Raw genomic sequence first — 18,355 nt, 5'->3', positions numbered from 1 at the left:
CATGTGAACAGAAATTTGGAAAGTGTCATGGCTCTTGTTGTCATGCAACAGTGGCTATGAAGTCTGGCTATCCCTTAAAAACAAAACAAACACAAAGACCAAAACCTTTTACTGATTTCCTTCCTTATTAAATTATGTAGCTTTATTATTCACTGATATATAAAAACATAGGACTATTCATATTAGTGGGGTTGATATATGATATTTCAATACAGGTAATCTTTCAATCAGATGAAAGTATATCTATTTCCTTATTATTTCATTACAGTAAAATCTTTCAAAACCTTTTGTTCCATCTTCTTAAAATAAACATCATTGCTGCTTAAAGTCACTATCATAAGTAATAGAACACCAATACTAGTTACCCCTCTCTAGCTGAAATACAGAACCCATCCTTAACCTTTTTCCAGCCTCCCATCCCTCCCAGCCAGCCAAACTATCATCCCACTCTCACCTTTCAGGAGACAAACATTTTTAAATTCCACATCTGAACAAGACAATGCCAGTGTTTCCTTTCTGGATCTGGCATCACTTAACATAGCAATTTCTCTTTGGCCAGTGTTGCTACAAATGACTGGATTGTACTCCAGATAGAGGCCAAATAGCCTGCTGTGTGTATGTACATCACTTTCTTCATCTATTTAACAGGATTTAGACACTCAAGGTGTTTTAATTAAGTTTTGTTTTGTTTTTCATTTTTTTTTTTGTTATAGGAATTATGTTCTAGAGTCAAAGTTACTGGGGAAATTATTAGAACACTGTTTTAAGATCCCTATTTTTGTCTACTGAGTGTTTTTAAAAAATAGTCTAGAAGTGTACATCTTATTTGAAAGACATGAGTGTGAAGAGTCTTTTGAAATAGCCATAGAAAAGATAATTCATTAAATATTTATCTTGGAATTTAGGCTAATTAATTTATTAAGCTTTTCACCAACAATCAAACTCTTTAAGGGAAAGATGACATCCACCAAAGAGGAAGGAAAAAGAAGGGTAATTACAGAGTATAACACAGAGGTGGGCGTTGTCCACCCAAGAACCAAGTGACTCCAAGGGACTATAAAGGAATGAATAATCCCTGAGGGTGAAGACACCAAAGATTATCTTTAATACTTGCTTTGAAGACATGAAATACAGTTTCTTATGGACTTACATTAGAATATTGATAGGTATTTTATATTAGAAAAGGTAAGAGTATTATTGAGTTTTAAACTTTTGGCTTCTACATTTAATCTTTCCCATTTCATTGCTAAAGTTATCTTTCTTCCTGCATGTATGCAAGATATACAATGAAAAGTATCTTCAAAAGTCTTGGTAAAATTGAAGATATTAAATTTTAATAATCATATTTCAAAATAATCCTTTTAAATAAATTGACTGGATTTCTAGAAGTAGAAACTGGCTTTCTTGATCGAGGACATAACAGGCAAAGAACAAAAGGAAATGTACTCTAGGTAATCAAAGATACAGATCTAAAGTTAGAGCAAACACATTCTCAAACTTTCTAAGAATTGTAACAGTTAGATAAAACCAATTAGAATCCCAGTGATCCATGTGCATGGATATAGTTACAGAAGCTATTTGTTTACCTGCAGAGATGTAATCACAAAATAACCACCTTCCATTTGTTTGTTTTCAAAAGCACAGTGTGCTAGACTGATGGTCTAATTGGAATTACTGGCCTCTTTACAGGCACTTCCGTTTCTCACACTAAAAATGACTTTTTTTTCCTTTTAAATCAACAAATGGCAACTATGAATGATGATTTCTTGAAGGAGAATGTCACATGATTAAACTTTTAAAAACTCAAAGTAACAGGTAGCTGATGCAACCTTGTATTCTCTTTCTAGTTTTCACCCAATTTCACTTGTAGCAACTCCGCATTCGACCCCAAATGAAGATATTCCAATCTAGTGTCACCTTAACTGCTCTATGCATTGCAAAATAACACTTTTTTACAAGGTGGAATTGACTGAAAGTTACAGCATTTCCAACAGGAAAAGTCATCCCTCTGTCAATGCAAGTCAAGTATCTTCAGAACAACATAAGGTGCTAAATGGGTGCTTCCTCTTTAAAAGCATGGTCAGAATTCTATGAGTGGCAGAAGGTTCAGAAAAGTCTTCTTTTTTCCTTTTTACTTTCCTTCTAACTTTTTATTGATTCTTTGTGGATTTCACATCATGCATCCCTATCCCACTCATCTCCCTGTCCCCTCACTTCTGACCTCTGCCCTTGCAACCGCCCCAAAAAATTTAAAAGCAAAACCAACCTCCCCACAAAAAACCCAAAAAACAAAAAAACCCAAACCAACCGAACAAACAAATAACAAATATCTTGGTGTGGAAGCTATAGTGTGGCCCAGTGAGTCACACAGATACCCTTTCGTCCATACATCTTTACTTCTAAGTGTTCATTGCAATGAATCTCATTCAAGGCCTCTGCCTTTTGCTACACCACCAATAATGGACGATCTCTGGCTCCTCTTGGATATTCTGTTGTTGCCTTGTGTCATAGAGATCCTGTAGTTTTGGATGAAGTGGATGTTGGGTGGGCTACCTTGTATAGCCCTGGTTCTGGGCTTGGGTGGTAGCTGGGTTGGTCAGCCTGCCAGGTTTCCCTCACCCTCACCACCAGGGTGAGCTCTCCAGCACTGCCCATAGCTCTCACAATGCAGCAGGCAGCAAGGTGTGGGGATCAGTTCTCCTGCTCTCAGGCCCTTGGGTCCAGCTCACACTCACACCACGAGGGCCAGCTCAACTGTTTTGTCCAGGCAAGGTGCAGGGCCCGCTCTCCCAATTGCAGCTCTTAATGAGGGGCAGGGCCAGCTCTTCTATTCTCATGCCCCTGAGACCTGCTCTCCTGCCTCCTGCAGGTGGCAAGAGGTGGGTGGGGGGCAAATTTCCCTCACCCATGCTACCACATGGCATATAAGGGAGGAGGGTAGCTCTCCTGCTCTCATGTCCACAGGTCTGGCGTATCTGTGCCTGCCCCCCAACAACAGGGCTAGCTCTAGTGTGCTACCCAGGAAACATGCAGGGCCAGCTCTCACTCTCTTATGACCTTGGGGCCAGCTCTCCTACCAGCCCAAGGTGTCAAGGGGCAAGGAGGGGGAAGGCAACTTTCCCTCAGCCATGCCACCACATGACATACAAGGAGGGGAAGGGGCAGCCACATCCTGCTATAGGACCGGCTCACCTGCAACCCTGCCAACAGAGTCTGCCCTACCATGATGCCCAGGTGAGGTGCAGGACCTGGTCTCCTGAGTGCTGCTGCCACTGAGGGGCAGTGCCAATTCTCCCTATCTCATGACCTCAGGACCAGCTCCCCCACCTGCCACAGGGAGCAAGGGGCAGTGTGAGGAGCCATCTCTCGCTTACCCATTTAATCATATGGCACACAGGGGGTAGGATCAGCTCTCTTGCTCTCATGCCCTCCAGGCTAGACCACCTGTGCCCATGTCAACAGGGTCAGCTCTACTGTGCTGCCAGGGCAAGGTGCAGGGCCTGCTTTCCCAAGAGCTTCACCAGTGAGGGGTAGAGTCAGCTCTTCCACTCCCATGGCCCCAGAACCAGCTTTTGCTACCTGCAGTAGGTGGTGAGGGGCAAGGGGCAAGAGCGGGTTATTGCCTCTTCACTCATGCTACCTCATGACAGTGAGGCTAGCTCTTCCACTCTCACACCTTCAGGGCTGTTTTACCCAACCCTCCACCAACAGGCACAGCTCTACTGTGCTGCCCAGGTGAGATGCAGGGCCTGCTCTCCAGAGTGCTACAGCCAGTGAGGTACAGGGTCAGTTCTCCCTAGTGCTGCAGCAGTGAGGGGTGGAACCAACTCTGTGCAGCCCTATTCTCACTATTTTCAGTGGTAACAGGAGCCATGGACATCAACACAGACTGCAGTTGCAGCAGCGCCACAGACTCAGATATAGCCCTTGGCAGCAGCCCAGGTCCAGAAGACACCATGGCCCCGGGTGGCAGTGCAGGCCACTCAGATCTGAATGGCCTTGGTAGAGGCTCAGCCCTTAGACACTAACATGAACCTAGGTAGAGGCCAGAGGCTACTGATGTCCATGTGACCCTTGGTGGCAATATAGACCATAGATATCAACACAGACCTCAGCTGTGGTTGGACCAGGGACCCAGACATGGTCCTTGGCAACATCCAGGGCCCAAATGGCATCTGGCTGCACAGGTCAATCAGACAGACATGGACCTGGTGGTAGTGTAGTCCTTGAGCACCCACATGGCCCCAGGTGGTGGCCTAGATCTTGGGAATCCACATGGCCTTCAATGCCAACAGGAGCCTTGGACATCAACAGAGACCCTGGCTGCAGCAGGAACATGGACCCAGCAGCAGGAGCCATGTCACTGAGGTCCCTTATGTGCTGGGAAGTGGAACAGCCCTCAGATTTTTCAGAGCCACTTGAGCCTACTGCCCTCAAGAAAGCCAGCCTACAAGGAAGACCCCTGGCTGATAACAGAGGACCTCATCAATCAATAGCTCTCTCCACGAAAAGATACAAACAATGTGGCTTGGGCTGAGCATTCATTTCTTTCCTCCTAGGAGTTTGGTTTGAAGTACATGCTACACAGAGGGCCCAAGTATATATGTCATTAGCCTCTGGTAAATTTCTGGGCCAAGTCTCAAGTGAGATTTCTAACAACAATATCATTTGTCACAAAGTGATTAATTATATCCTCAATGACCAAATGACAAAGGACTCAGAATTGGTGACTTTCTTTCCTAACCATGACCTACATGCCCCTTTGCTCATTTTGTTTTGTAACCTTTCCAGTATTTAATCATAGCCATGATTTCAACTATAAGCCTAGGTTTCTAAGTCCTTTTTGAGAATCACTGAACTATGGTGGTGACTGAGAATGAATGATATTATTTGTTCCTAGAAGTATCCTGATCAGGAACCATTCCATCAGAGCCTAGCTTTATATGCATAGTTGCATATGAAAAGAGACTCAAATCCATCCATCAGGGCTCTTCTCTCCTTGTTTCTATAAAGTCTAGGGTGAGGAAGGAATTGAAATACTGAAGATACTAGTAGGCTCTGGTGCTCAGTTACTCTACCCATCAGGGCTTTCAGCTTTCTTCCAGCTATCTCCAAAAAGACTAGGATATGGATTGGGAAGGGATTGGAATACTGGACATATTCATGAGTAATAATGCCTGGTTACCGAGAATGTCTTAGACAGCAAGACTTAAGTAACAGAAAATGTAAATCCTGTACAAAGAAAAGGAGACAATGGTACTTCTGGATTATGAGAAGCAGTGCTTTTTTTTTTTTTTTTAAGAAATCTCCCGTCATCAAGCAAGATGAATGGGACATAGTGACTAGAAGAAAGCATGGATTCTGGGAGCAGAATGTCCCTTTATCCAGTTCTATTTCAACCAATTCCTAGTTGTGTTACCTAGTAGAAATTACTCAGTATCTTATTATTTCTAACTATCTGTATGATGCAGATAATATATTTCTATAAAGGTGCTGCCAAGACTAAATGAATTTATAATGTAAACACATGTAAAATGGTATATTGTAAGTCCTTAGAATGTGTTGTCACTACCTCAGTTAGCTGTATTAATCAATGTACTATAGAGCAATTTCATCTATATTTGTGACTACTTTTAGAGCAGGTTAGATTCACAGTGAAATTAAAAATTACTTCCCAAGTGTTCTGGCACTGGTCATGCAAAGCATTCTCCATTGTTAGCATTCTCCACAGAGTGGCATATTTGTTACAACAGACACATGTCCTTGTTGGCCTAAGTCCACAGTTTACACTAGCATTCAGTCAGTGTTGTGTTTGTGAGTTATAAAACTATATATAACTGTACTCATCACCACATCATATGGTGTATTTTCAATGCCCTAAAATCCCTCTTTAGGGGTGCTATTTTTCTTATGGGTTTTAAAAAGAAGAATAAGTTCATATAACTTTCTTGAAAAGTTTCTGAAATAGTGAAACAAGCTTAGCAGCATCTAGGTACATTTTAGCCTAGTTGGAAGGCAATACAGAAGAATAGGTGCTGCTGGGTAATAGATAGACATTCTGGGGAGAAATACATTTGAAAAATATCAAGGTAAATTTCTACTTTTGTCAGACTTATTTAAAACGGCACTGTTAGCTGTGGGTTTCCAGGAGGGATACACAGAATGCCAAATTTCCCAAACTCACATCATCTCTTAAGTCTCTTTTATGTGAAATATCATACAAGACTTGTGCCTTGTCACTCTAGTTCTAATAGAAGACTTATATCCTGCTTCATATGAACTGCACCGAGAATCTTCTGGTGACTAGGGATGCTAAGATGAATGGCCATAGACATGAAGTTTCACTAGTTCACCTGTTAGAAGGGATAAGGAGGAAAATCATGATAGAATTGTCTATTTCGAGCTCTGCAAACAAGTACAAAGGAAAAAATAAACAAAGTGGTAGACAGATAAGTAGGTCCCCTCTGCCAGGTGACCAAAGAAGACAGATAGTGCCAGAGACCCTGGAGTATTGTCTGTTCAATATAAGAGGACTGAGGAGGGCGGGTGTGCACTGTGGGGTCATGTGGACCTCACTTGGGAGTACTTATGGTTAAAGGTCAAAGGCTCTTCCCTCCTAATACCTTAACGATATTTAATCACTTCAAACAAAACAGGTTTCAAAAAAAAATAAAGATGCAATCAATTCAGTTTGAACAAGCCATGATTGAAGCAAGCGCAGGAATTAAGATACATTCAGGAAACAGTTTCACATGATGTTTCCCTGGCAGTCTCATCATCCCCTTGGTGAGATGCTAATAAAGGTTAGGCAGCCAGTTCAGAGAATGTAAAGCGCCTGCCACTCACTGTCAATGGAAACTGCCTGTCTATAATTCCCTCAGCAACAGCTTTATATCACAGCATATGCTAATTAGTCTTCATGCCTAAGCCTACAGATTCACTTGCTCAGAATTTGTTTGCTTCATTTTCTTTCTATTTTGTAGAAAAGTATGCAAGTGAATGGAGTTGACCTTTAAGCATCTTCTAGTTTATTGTGCTTACATAATAGTCAATTGTGCTAACTTTAAAAAATCTCCAACAGTCCAATTTGTTATGTTCTCTAAATTACGTAATTTTACTGTATCTAAATTTTATTGGCATATGGGTGGGTAGAAAGAACCAAAAAAAGAGACACCACTAAGGGTGAGAATAATAATATTCATGAGATTTCATTACATCAGTGCAGATATATTTAACAGGAGACATTCAACAAAATTTAAATAGAACTGAACCCAAGGTTTTGTCAAATTCAAGATATTCTAAAGGATTCTGACAGTTGAGTCCAAGTAAATTCATAAATTACATACTTAGAGAAAAAAACAAACAAGAAATATTTTAAAACAACATTAATGAGAAACAAAAATAGATATTAAGAAGCTCATAGGACAACAACTTTTGAAAATAAAGTACCACATTAGACTAAAGTGTTAGTATTTCTAAAACATTTCTGTACCTGTATCATTTTGATCATTACTACAAGCATAAAAGGAACCAGGGCCATGAACATGATTTTTTTTTCCCTACATGTGGTAGTAAAACACTCACGTATGCAGTAACTTAAAAATAATTTTCATAGTTTAATAAAACACTATTGCTTAAAAAAACTAAATGTATGCTATTAAGATCCAAGATTATTACTTATTTGACACATATACGTATACTTATCCACCCATTCTACTCCCCATTTCCCCACTTAAACATCTGTGATTAATACCCTTATTCTTAAACTGAAATTAATATTCAAAGCATTACTTAATTAATCTCAGTAAGCCATTTAGGAAAAAAATAAAATACTCTATTCACTTGTCAATTAGAAGCCAGTTTCTAAGGATTTTCACAGAAAAAAATTTTATGTAAACCCAAATCCCATTTTTAACCTGTAACAGACACACACTGAGGTAGGTGATTGTAATGCAAGGTAACATAAGGAGCCATTTCCTGCTCCTCTAGGTCACTGAATACCTATAAAAAGGAACACTGGTTTAAAAAAGTTTTGATCTTTCTTTGATCTTTGTTGAAAGCAGGCTTTAAAACTTGGTAAATGGCTTTAGCAACTTTATATGATAATAAGATTTAACCAGGAAACATTAGTTTAATAAAAGTCATTCCTAAAAATTCATGCAGTTTGCTCACATTTATGGTGTTTCTCTATGCAGAAAAGTTCACAACACAATGAAAAGTGGGAAAAAACAAGGGCCTGGGCACCTAGTTCTATTTTTGCACCCAGCTGGTGGCCCATGCCATTTTCACACAGCACATAACTGTGGTCCATAGCACAGCCTTCCCGATACCTCTCTCAGCTTCACACTGGGGTGGAGTACACTTCCTTGGGCCTGTCCTTGCCTCTGCCCCTCACTCAGCTTCACACTGAGGTGGAGTACACTTCCTTGGGCCTGTCCTTGCCTCTTCGACTGCAGCTCTGCGGGGTCTTTGGGTAGCATGTTCCAATCATGCAATATTCTTTTTTTAATTAAAATTTTTTCATTTTTTTTACAGGCTGGCCACAGTTTCCCCTCCCTCCTCTCCTCACTTTTTCTCCCCACTACCTACCCTCTGCCACCCTTCCTTCCACTCCTCCTCTGTTTCTGTTCAGGAAGGGGCAGGCCTTCCATGGGTGTCAACAAAGCACCACCTATCAAGTTGAGGTAGGACTAAGCTCCTCCCTTTGTATTAAGGTTGGGCAAGGCAACCCAGTATGAGCCAATCATGCAATATTCTTTCCAGAACAATGAAACCAGGTTTTAAGTCCCATGCTTGAATAATGACTAGTAATTTTACTAATCTGTCTAGAGGATGGCCTGGTGCTTTTCAGAACTTTCCAAAGTGCCCAAACTCTTGTTACAACATAAAGGAACATATATTTGATCACCAATGTCCTTATTAACTTTCTCTTACCAATCACCCCAATTCTTCAATAATCTATGCTAGCGTAATCCTATTTCAGTAACTGAATGACTTATCAGACTCTTTAAGTGCTGTCCTTTCCATCTTGGCGTAACCCTTGCACCCTGTCCCCTGCCTGTCCCTGAACTGAGGAGTGGAGGAAGGCACATGATGGAACTGTGAAGCATCACACAGCAGACTCATCGCATTGCTGGTGATGCTGTGAGAAACCCATCCCAGAGATGCTAACTAAGTGGCCCCTGCAAGAACAGCCAAGGAGGTACTGCTGAGAAGCAGCTGCAGCGACTCCTTCCAAGTCTCCACAGAATTCTCTCACCGAAAACATGAGAATTAATTAACCTTCAGGTTGTCACACACAAGGAATCAGTTTTTTAAACTTTCGATTGATTCTTTGTAGATTTTACATACATCACTCATCCTGATCCCACTCATCTCCCTGCCCCTCACTTCTGCTTCTGCCCTTGCAACCCCCCCCCCAAAACAAAATTTAAAAGTAAAACCAACCAACCAAACAAACGAATAAAAACAAATAACAAAAAATCTTGGTGTGGAAGCTATAGTGTGGCCCAGTGAGTCATACAGTATACCTTTTAGTCCATACATCTTTACTTGTATGTTTCATTGAGGTGAGTCCTCTGGCTTCTGCTACATATTGAGCCCTCACTGGGGCTCCTCTTGAATATTCTGTTGTTGCCTTGAGTCATGGAGATCCTGTAGTTTTGGATCTGCAGGTCTGGCCCCTTCACATGCTCCAGCAGCTCATAGGTGAAGTGGATGTTGGTGTGGGCTACCTTGTAGCCCTGGTTCTGGGCTTGGGTGGTAGCTGGGTTGGTCAGCCTGCCAGTCTTTCCTCACCCTCACCACCAGGGTGAGCTCTCCAGCACTGCCCAGGTTAGCTCTCACAATGCAGCAGGCAGCAAGGTGTGGGGACCAGTTCTCCTGCTCTCAGGCCCTTGGGTCCAGCTCACACTCACATCACCAGGGCCAGCTCAACTGTTCTGTCCAGGCAAGGTGCAGGGCTTGCTCTCCAGAGTGCTGCACTTGGTGAGGGGCCTCTTCCATTCTCATGCCCCTGTGGCCAGCTCTCCTGCCTGTTACAGGTGGAAAGGGATAGGCATATTTCCCTTACCCTTGCCACCCTATGGCATATGAGGGAGGGGGCAGGGGCAGCTCTCCTGATCTCATGTCCACAGGCCCTGCTCACCTGCACCCCTGCTAACAGAGTCAGCTCTAGTGTGTTGCCCAGGAGAGGTGCAGGGCTCTCTCTCCCATGTGCTGCAGCTGGTAAGGGGCAGGACCAGCTCTCTCATTCTCGTGGCCTCAGAGACAGCTCTCACAAGGAATCATTTTACTGAGGTCATCAAACTCTCTGTAATTACCACATTTACATCATCTTTTTACCTCTGATCCCAAATACCACTATTTATAGAAAAATCCTATTATTCTGTAACATCTTCAGGAATTAGCTAAATGCTGTGACTAGCTCTTCAACCACCTGAGTATCAAGTAACCATGTGTTAACTCCCTTTTTCTGTAGCTAGTGAAGATCCACAGACCATTCCAGTAATGGGGAAGTGTAGTTTCTCCCAAAGTTCCCAGGAAGCTGAAATGTAGGTGCTCAGGATGGAAGGGAAATTACACAGCCTGAAACTGATGATTTCTACCCTGAGTCAAAGAAGCTCAGAACTGCCCAGAAAGCAAAAAAAGAAGAAAAGGAAGAGGAGGAGGAGGAGGAGGAGGAGGAGAAAGAAAGCAAACAACAACAAAAATTTAAAAATAAACAATGAGCATTATTAAGAGACATTGCTCATAGAATAAAAAATGGTGACCCAAGCTGAAAGAACTAAAACAGAAAAAAAAAAAAACCACAGATTTTATAGTTGCATGAAAGAAAGGTGAAATACAGAGCAAATATAGGCTTGTATGCTTTTTGTAAAGTTCAACTTCATATGGGTCAATACTGGCTCTGTGAGTACTCTATGACTGCAGCAGTATTTTAGCACTCTAAAGTTTATATTTATTTTCTTTACTAGAACCCAAGTATTAGCTCACTGAAACCTCAGACCAGCCTGGGGGCCAGATGGATGTGCAAGTGAAGATAATGTCCTTTCACTTGTGAAAGAGTTTAAAGGCTGTTGAAGTTGGCGATAATGGCTTATAGAAATTGTGTGTAATGTTGCATTAACTTGTAATTATCATCATTATTAAACTCACAGCCAAACACTCAGGGTACACTCTATGGGGCACAGTAATTGCATGAAGGGCATCACCTGTGCCCTCTAGGAGCATGCCTGGTAACTTCAAAAGCAGAGATTTAACACTCAGGACACAGGGAAAAATTGGACTGTACTATGCAGCTTAGAACTATGCAGCTTAGGAATGAGGAGAAATGGCTAAACATAACTTTTGAAACTAAGTCTTAAAAAAATAGGAGGCTTTTAAAGTTTGAAAAGAAGCAAACAAGAAATACAAGAGAAATCCGAGTGTTAACTAGAAAATTCTCTTTATTGCTGAATTCTGATTTAACATCCAGAAGTTACCTAAGAAGCTCATTTCCTCATCCTGGAAAGTAATAATCAGACTGACATTTCTAGTTTTGGCAAACTGTCAGCATTAAGAGACAGGCAGATAAGTCAGATCTGACTGTCTCTTCAGCTTGTTTTAAGTATGCTGGCCCTTGCCTCTCCCTCTGTTTGCTCTGCTCCTGAAAATATGATTAATGCCCATGCATTAGCACAACTCTGCATTGTAAGCAAGGCCAGAGCTCCTTCCCAGCGAGGCTGAGGTATGGAGTTAATGAGAAGGGGCTGTGGGGGAATGAACAGGAACATGCCAGTGCTGAAGTAATTGAGTGTGAATATCAAACACTGGCTCGGGAACGGTCTTCATTTGTGGAAGGAAGGTCTGATCAGCTGGTGGGCAGATGGGACTCACACAAATCTGCTTTCCAGCCAATCCCAGAATTTGCATCCACAACAGTCTTGGTTCACTTATGCCATTTCTAACTTCCTTTCTCTTTCTTCCCCTTTCCTTGTCTTCCTCTTGCCTCTCTTTCCTAAAACATTTTTTATTATATTTTGAGAATTTTATACAGGAGTACTTTTTTTTACATAATGTCCTCCTCATACCCTCCCTTACTTCAGGTATCTCTTCTGTTCCATCACTCTTCTTTAAATATGGGTACACACATGTACACACATGTACACACATCACACACACACACACACACACACACACACACACACACGTACTATCTGGGGTCTTTTCCTAAGACAAGACTGATTCCACTCTTTAAAATTTTATTTTATTTTATTTATTTTTAATTTATAGATATATTTATCCAAATGTATGTGTGTGTGAGGGCATCATGGGCATCACAGATTGTTGTGAGCTGCCACGTGAGTGCTGGGCATTGAACTGGGTCCCCCAGAAGAGCAGACAGTGCTCTTAACTACTAAGCCATTTCTCCACCCCCCCACCTCTTTTAGTAGCCATTACTTGTCTGTAGCTATTTATCTAATGTTTCCTGTGCATTAAAAAATTATCCCATCTTTCTTCCAGCCTTAAAAGGAATTTATTTTATGATCACAGCCATGGCAGTTTCTTTAAAAGAAAATACGCATGATTTGACTGCATCCATTTAGAATAATACACATACTGAGACTATAGCTAGAATTACTAATGCTACAACTTTTCCTTTAAAATCTCTTTATTGAAATCTAAAACTTGTGGATCCTTTAATCAGTAACTACTGTAATTCATTACTGTGTGATTCCATCACCCCACTTAGATCTTTTATATGGTTTTTAAGTGTCAAGGATCTGAGGAAAATTTGCACAACAGTGAAGAAGAGTTGCTATTATTAACCTCATAGTGTTTTATTCAGAACAAAAAAACTAAGTGTAGAAAAAATTTATGATTCTAAAATTCTAGGAGTAAACAATTATACACATTTATAAAAACTCATTTCTAAAGATATTTTAGTAAAGTTTATATTGAGAGAAAATAGATACAGTTTAAGTATATTAATTGGAATTAGTTAAGTAAAATATTAATATAACCCATTTGTTAAATGAGATCAAAATATTTGTGAAAACATGTAACAACCAATGAGGGTATAAACAGCAATAAGTTATTAAACATGACTTGGTAAACTATAGCCATATTGAATACATATGAAACATGCATGCTTAATGTGTTGATTAATGCATATTTGATGGTGATAGAATTTCTAATACTATGTTTCTATCTGTCATTTTTAAAGTCTCTATTTTAACACATAGTAAGATTTCTACAGTAGAAAGTATGAAAATAAGCAAACATGAGTTTTTCAATCTATACCCACCGTCCAAGATGGTCAGACAGAGCAATGGCATGTGCAAGTATAAAAGTGAGTGTGCTTTACCTTCTCGGTGTAGTACTCTCTGACTTCAGGCCTAATAGAATCAAAGTCCCCACTGATGAATTCAGGCAAAAAGCTGAAAGAAACAGTTCCATGTAAGTTAACTAGACTGAGCCATTCATTTATGAACTTTAAAACTACAGTTGTAAGGACCAGAGAAAAAATTAGGACACTCGAAACAAGAGGACTGTTTTCAAAGTAAATGGGATGTGTTCAGAGTAAATGTGCTAGGACATCCTCCTATCACACACTCCTGGCTTCAGAGGAGTGCAGACCAACAACAAATAGCTCCAAGTTCAACTCAAACCATCAGCATTGTTTCAAACAAATAGATACTGATGAAGGCAACTGACTAACCAAAAACAAACAAACAAAAAAACCCCAAAAAACTCAACTAAAATGTTCTAACACAAACACTCTCCCCACTTCCCTATTAACTTCTCACTATATATAGATCTTAACATCACTTAACTCTCACACCAACTTTCAATGGATTTGAACAGAGTGAACATGTGACCAAGTTAGTTTAAACACATTTTCCAAACAATGACATATTTCTAAAAGTAAGAGTCTTCTGGAGAGGCTTAAAATACTCATATGAAGACCAGGGTTTATTTGTTGTTGTTGTTTCCACCCGTGGCTCAGCAGATAAAAGTGCTTGTCATCATGCCTGAGGATCTGATTTCCATCTCCAGGACAGATGTGGTGGAAGGGAGAACGGCCATGGTGTGTTTGCCTTTCCCCCAAACTAATCAACTACTCAATGTACCTTATAAAAGAACCCCAGGTTTTATACAGGAAGAGACTCTCAAATGTGGAATTTCTTGTGACATTGAAAATTACTTTAATACACTTTCCTGTTTTGTTCAGCTCATTTTAAAAAATCTATTTAACTCTATTCTTTAGAAGTCATCATTTACTTTGTATAAAGTACCTACATGGCTTGAGAATTTCTCTGCCCCACTTAATACCTCTAACTATGGAGGGAAAGATGACCCTGGATTTTCCAGTGCTCTAGCAGAGAATGAGACAAGAGTCTCCCACAGCTGACGAATGCACAGTAAAGGAAAATGCATATTTTCAGATCCTACTAAAATACTATTCATAGAACAGGATAACTAGATCAGTACACATTTGTTTAATTAGTTTTCTGATTCAAAAGAAATAACAACACCTTTGTAACATTGGCTTACCTCTATAGGTATTGCATGTGGGGGAGCCCCAGAACTGGGAGATCAGTCTAGGTCATAATAGCAAAGACCTCAGTGGTCTTCTTCTAGCTTTGAAGAAATTCTACTCAGAAACCAAAGCGTTAGGGGCAGGTCCACATAATCCTCAAGGAGACCTTTCCCAGGGGCAAGGGACACAGCTGCCATCTTTCACTTAATTGGTAGAGAAATAAAACCACATTTTATTTTCTTTACCCATGGTGTGCCAACTACCAGCAGTAGGCAACTGACCTGGCTTTCAGCACATGGGCTGACAGTTTAAAACCAGAACAATCATATAGTAAGAAATACAACTCACAACACCTTAGGTGTGCATTCAAGATAAAACTAGTAAAGATAAAATGATAAAATAACCTTGTCTCTTATACTATTTTGTAGCTTTTAATTCAACTAGAACCCTAAGAAAACTATTTCTTAGGTCAAGCCTAATTTGACTGAGATGGCTTGTGCCAATTTACCGTGAAGTTACACAACTTTCTCTGACTACATGGTAAAAGGAAGGCATATGACAATGTAGTTCACATAGTGCAGTGCATGGTGGGACATGCCTGGAGCTCAGTACTGGGAGACTGAGGTAGAAAGACTGGGAGTTAAATGGGTTATAAAAGGAGATTCTATCACAAAAACCAACAGCTGAGGCCATGGCTCAAGGGTAGGGCACTTGCCCAGCATGCTGGAGGCCCTGGGTTCAATTCTCAGTATCAATAAACAAATAAAAAGCAATAACCTGTACCACATGTATAATGTGGATGAATGAGAATTAAATTTGATTGCTGTTCATGACTCAGTCATGATCTATTCACTCATGACTGGGTACTTAGGCTGCTTCAAGATGAGACAGAAAGGAAACAGACTTGGGTTTTAAGTGGTTCCAACAGTCTTCCTGTAATCTTTCTTTCTCCCAACTGCCTTGCTCATCGTGTCCATTATCTTACTCTTTTCTTTACTTGTTTTCTGGTTAAATAAATTTACATACTTTCAAAGTTTCAACTGGACACTCTTTTGCCATCTATAAATTAATACTTTTGTAGAACACAGAGGATTAGATCTGGAAAGGGTAAAAGGGATCATTTCTCTAATTTTGTCCATTATCTCTACAGAGCTGCGATCAAACCAAGTGAATATATGGCCAGTGCACTTCACTGTGCACAAAAGCCACTTCAGCCGAGGGCTCCCATCTGTATCACATGGTTCAAGCAAACTGCCTAATGAGACTCACTTTGTATCTCTCTCCAACTTGTAGTTCCTTAGATATCTAGAAACAATTTGGCAGTTCCCAAATAGTGTATTGATTTTGATAATAAATAAAAATGAAAAATAAAAGCCCAGGCTGATGAGCATCTGTCCTGTAGGATAGATCATCTTTAAAAGAGAATTAGATTTCCTTTTATCTAACACAAAAATAATCTAACAAAGCAATCATCTGAATTCATTTATATTTTACGCAAACTATTAATGGGAAACAAAATTATATAGATAAATGACAACTGACTTTAGTTACCTTTTAATATAGTTTTCTCCATGTAACATAAATGACACATTCCTATTGAATAAATATGGTTATTTCTAAGAAGACTAATGCCAAAAGTAACCAGGCATTCATGCTTAGATGACTAAGATTATTATAAGTTTCTACCATAAAACACAATTTATGGAACTGTCTGAATTGTATTTTTTTATGTTGTAATTAACAGTCCATTGAACATGTTATCCAGTGCCTGTTACTATGGCACCTGGGCACTCTGAAGGCATTCCCAGGGATGACACTTCAGAGATGTAGAGGAGTTGTGTTATGACATAAATGACAGTTCACACAAGAAGATTATTTTAGGCTGACTACTCGTATCTGCTGACTGCAGGGACAGAGATTTGCATAGCCCCTGACCCCATCTGTCTACTCTAGAAATGGATCCAAATAACATACTTGTTATTTTCAGTCTACAGCAGGTGACTTATTATTAAAAGATGTCCAAAATTTCTCACCCAACAGAACTACAACTCATCACACATCACTTATCAGTGACAAAGAGTCCAAAAAGAGCTGAGATAATTGATGGGTTAATGGCCTACCACATGTAATCACCAAGGTGGCTGATACTTGTAGGAAACATAAAACATGAAGAAATGCAATCTTTCAAAATCCCTTTCCTAGTAATTATGTGGATAGCTATCCGTCCAGAAAGTTTTCTGCCTCCAAGGAAAATGCTATTCCTCCTTTAAAACTCAAATAGCATGAAATCTCTCACAGGTAACAATTCTCTGTGTCTTTTAGCTTCTGGTAGAGGATAAGTCTTTGAAGCAGGAGTAACTAACTAACCTTGGTGTTCTTCAAAGCAGCAAGCACACAGATGCTGATATGGCACAATAAGGTGAAGATGAGGAAAAGAAAACAGTGCGGGGGAGGACAGAAGCATTAGAAAAAGAAAGGATGAAGGAGAGAAAAGAGAAAGCAGAATAATAAGGTACAGGCTCCTTTCTTCAGCCTCTGAGACGGAAATTTGCTCACTGTTCATATCTGGATGGACATGTGGCCATCTTGCTGAATAATGACTTTGCAATGTAGCCTGATCCATTGGCAACAGGCCACTTGCGTAAGAGACCACAGAGCACTACAGGAATGGTTCCAGTATCTATGATAGATATCTCAGCTCAGGCTCTAATGCTCATGGCTGGTTAAAATGTGGGGAATTATCTTTTGTTTTTGGCCTATACTCTCCACTTTCCCACCTGACAGATCAGGAAGGCCAGGTTATTGACCAGGGAGATGATCCACCTTCCAGAGCTGCTTCTGGGCAGAGTAGATGCCAGGGAGCCTTGATTTTTTGGGTTGGCTGCTGCATGGTCAAAAGAATATAAGCAGAGGAGGCAGAGCACTTTGCAGAGAGAAGGGGGTGGCTCCTCCCAGAGGATGAAGGCTAGACTGGCAGTTGGAAAGAGATCTTCAGTGCTGGACACAGGTGTAGATGGCACCAGAAGTGTTGGTGCCCCTGAGACAATACCTTGGGACTTATTGATCTGTAATCTTTGCTCTGATGTTCTTCAGTGGTTTCCTATCAGGCAGGTATGGCAGGACTTCTCTCCCTCATACAGGCTATTGGGTAGCACTGGGTTTCCACTCCAGATGGGGAGGACACTGTCATAAGAGTTGGGGTCTGTCTATCTCTACTTCCTCAGAGAGAGGCTTATAGACACATATTGCCAGGCTTGGCATTCTACATGGATGATGGGGATAAGACTCACGTCCTAATGCTTGCATAGCAAGCACTTTACCCCTCTAGATTATATATTATTCATAAAATATATTTAATAGTAAACATACAAGTAACTTCTAAATATTTTATAGTGCAGACACAACATAAACCTTGAAGACAAGATGCTTCCCTCCATAGTTGTGAAACAGGCTGTCTATCCATAGCCCAAACTGACCCTGAACTCAGTTTCCTACCTCAGATTCCTCATTGCTGGAATTATATCTGACACTCAGTTAAAAACATGCATTTTAGAAGAGCTTTGTGATGGAATTACATTATAATTCAAAACGTGAATCAGCACCCAAATGTTATAAAAAGATCAATTATTCTTTGAAATGATATTTAACACTGACTTTATAATCATGTATTTAATCAAAAATTTTCTTACTCAGTATGATGTCTGCTAAGACACTATTACACCAAGCACTGTGTGTGCTGTCAGAGTGGCTTTCTGCCTTCCCAGGGCTGCCAGGTGATTATTAAATGGGTCATGTGAGGTGTCGCTGCTGACCATGACACGTGAGAATGGA

General features: G+C 40.4%; 1 protein-coding gene across 5 annotated transcripts in view; it reads right to left on the bottom strand.

Moving 5' to 3' along the window:
- The window catches only part of Tpk1 (thiamin pyrophosphokinase 1), a 334,542-nt gene that overhangs the window by 180,738 nt on the left and 135,449 nt on the right, over nt 1-18,355 (bottom strand). For all 5 annotated transcript variants that reach the window (XM_028876442.2, XM_037203607.1, XM_037203606.1 and 2 more), the window contains one exon: nt 13,349-13,421. In XM_028876442.2, coding sequence (XP_028732275.1) covers nt 13,349-13,421 — 73 coding nt within the window. The remainder of the gene's footprint in view (nt 1-13,348; nt 13,422-18,355) is intronic.

Source organism: Peromyscus leucopus, chromosome 3 (genome assembly GCF_004664715.2).
Source record: "Peromyscus leucopus breed LL Stock chromosome 3, UCI_PerLeu_2.1, whole genome shotgun sequence".
Lineage (NCBI taxonomy): Eukaryota > Metazoa > Chordata > Mammalia > Rodentia > Cricetidae > Peromyscus > Peromyscus leucopus.
This window is presented reverse-complemented; position numbering and strand designations above follow the sequence as displayed.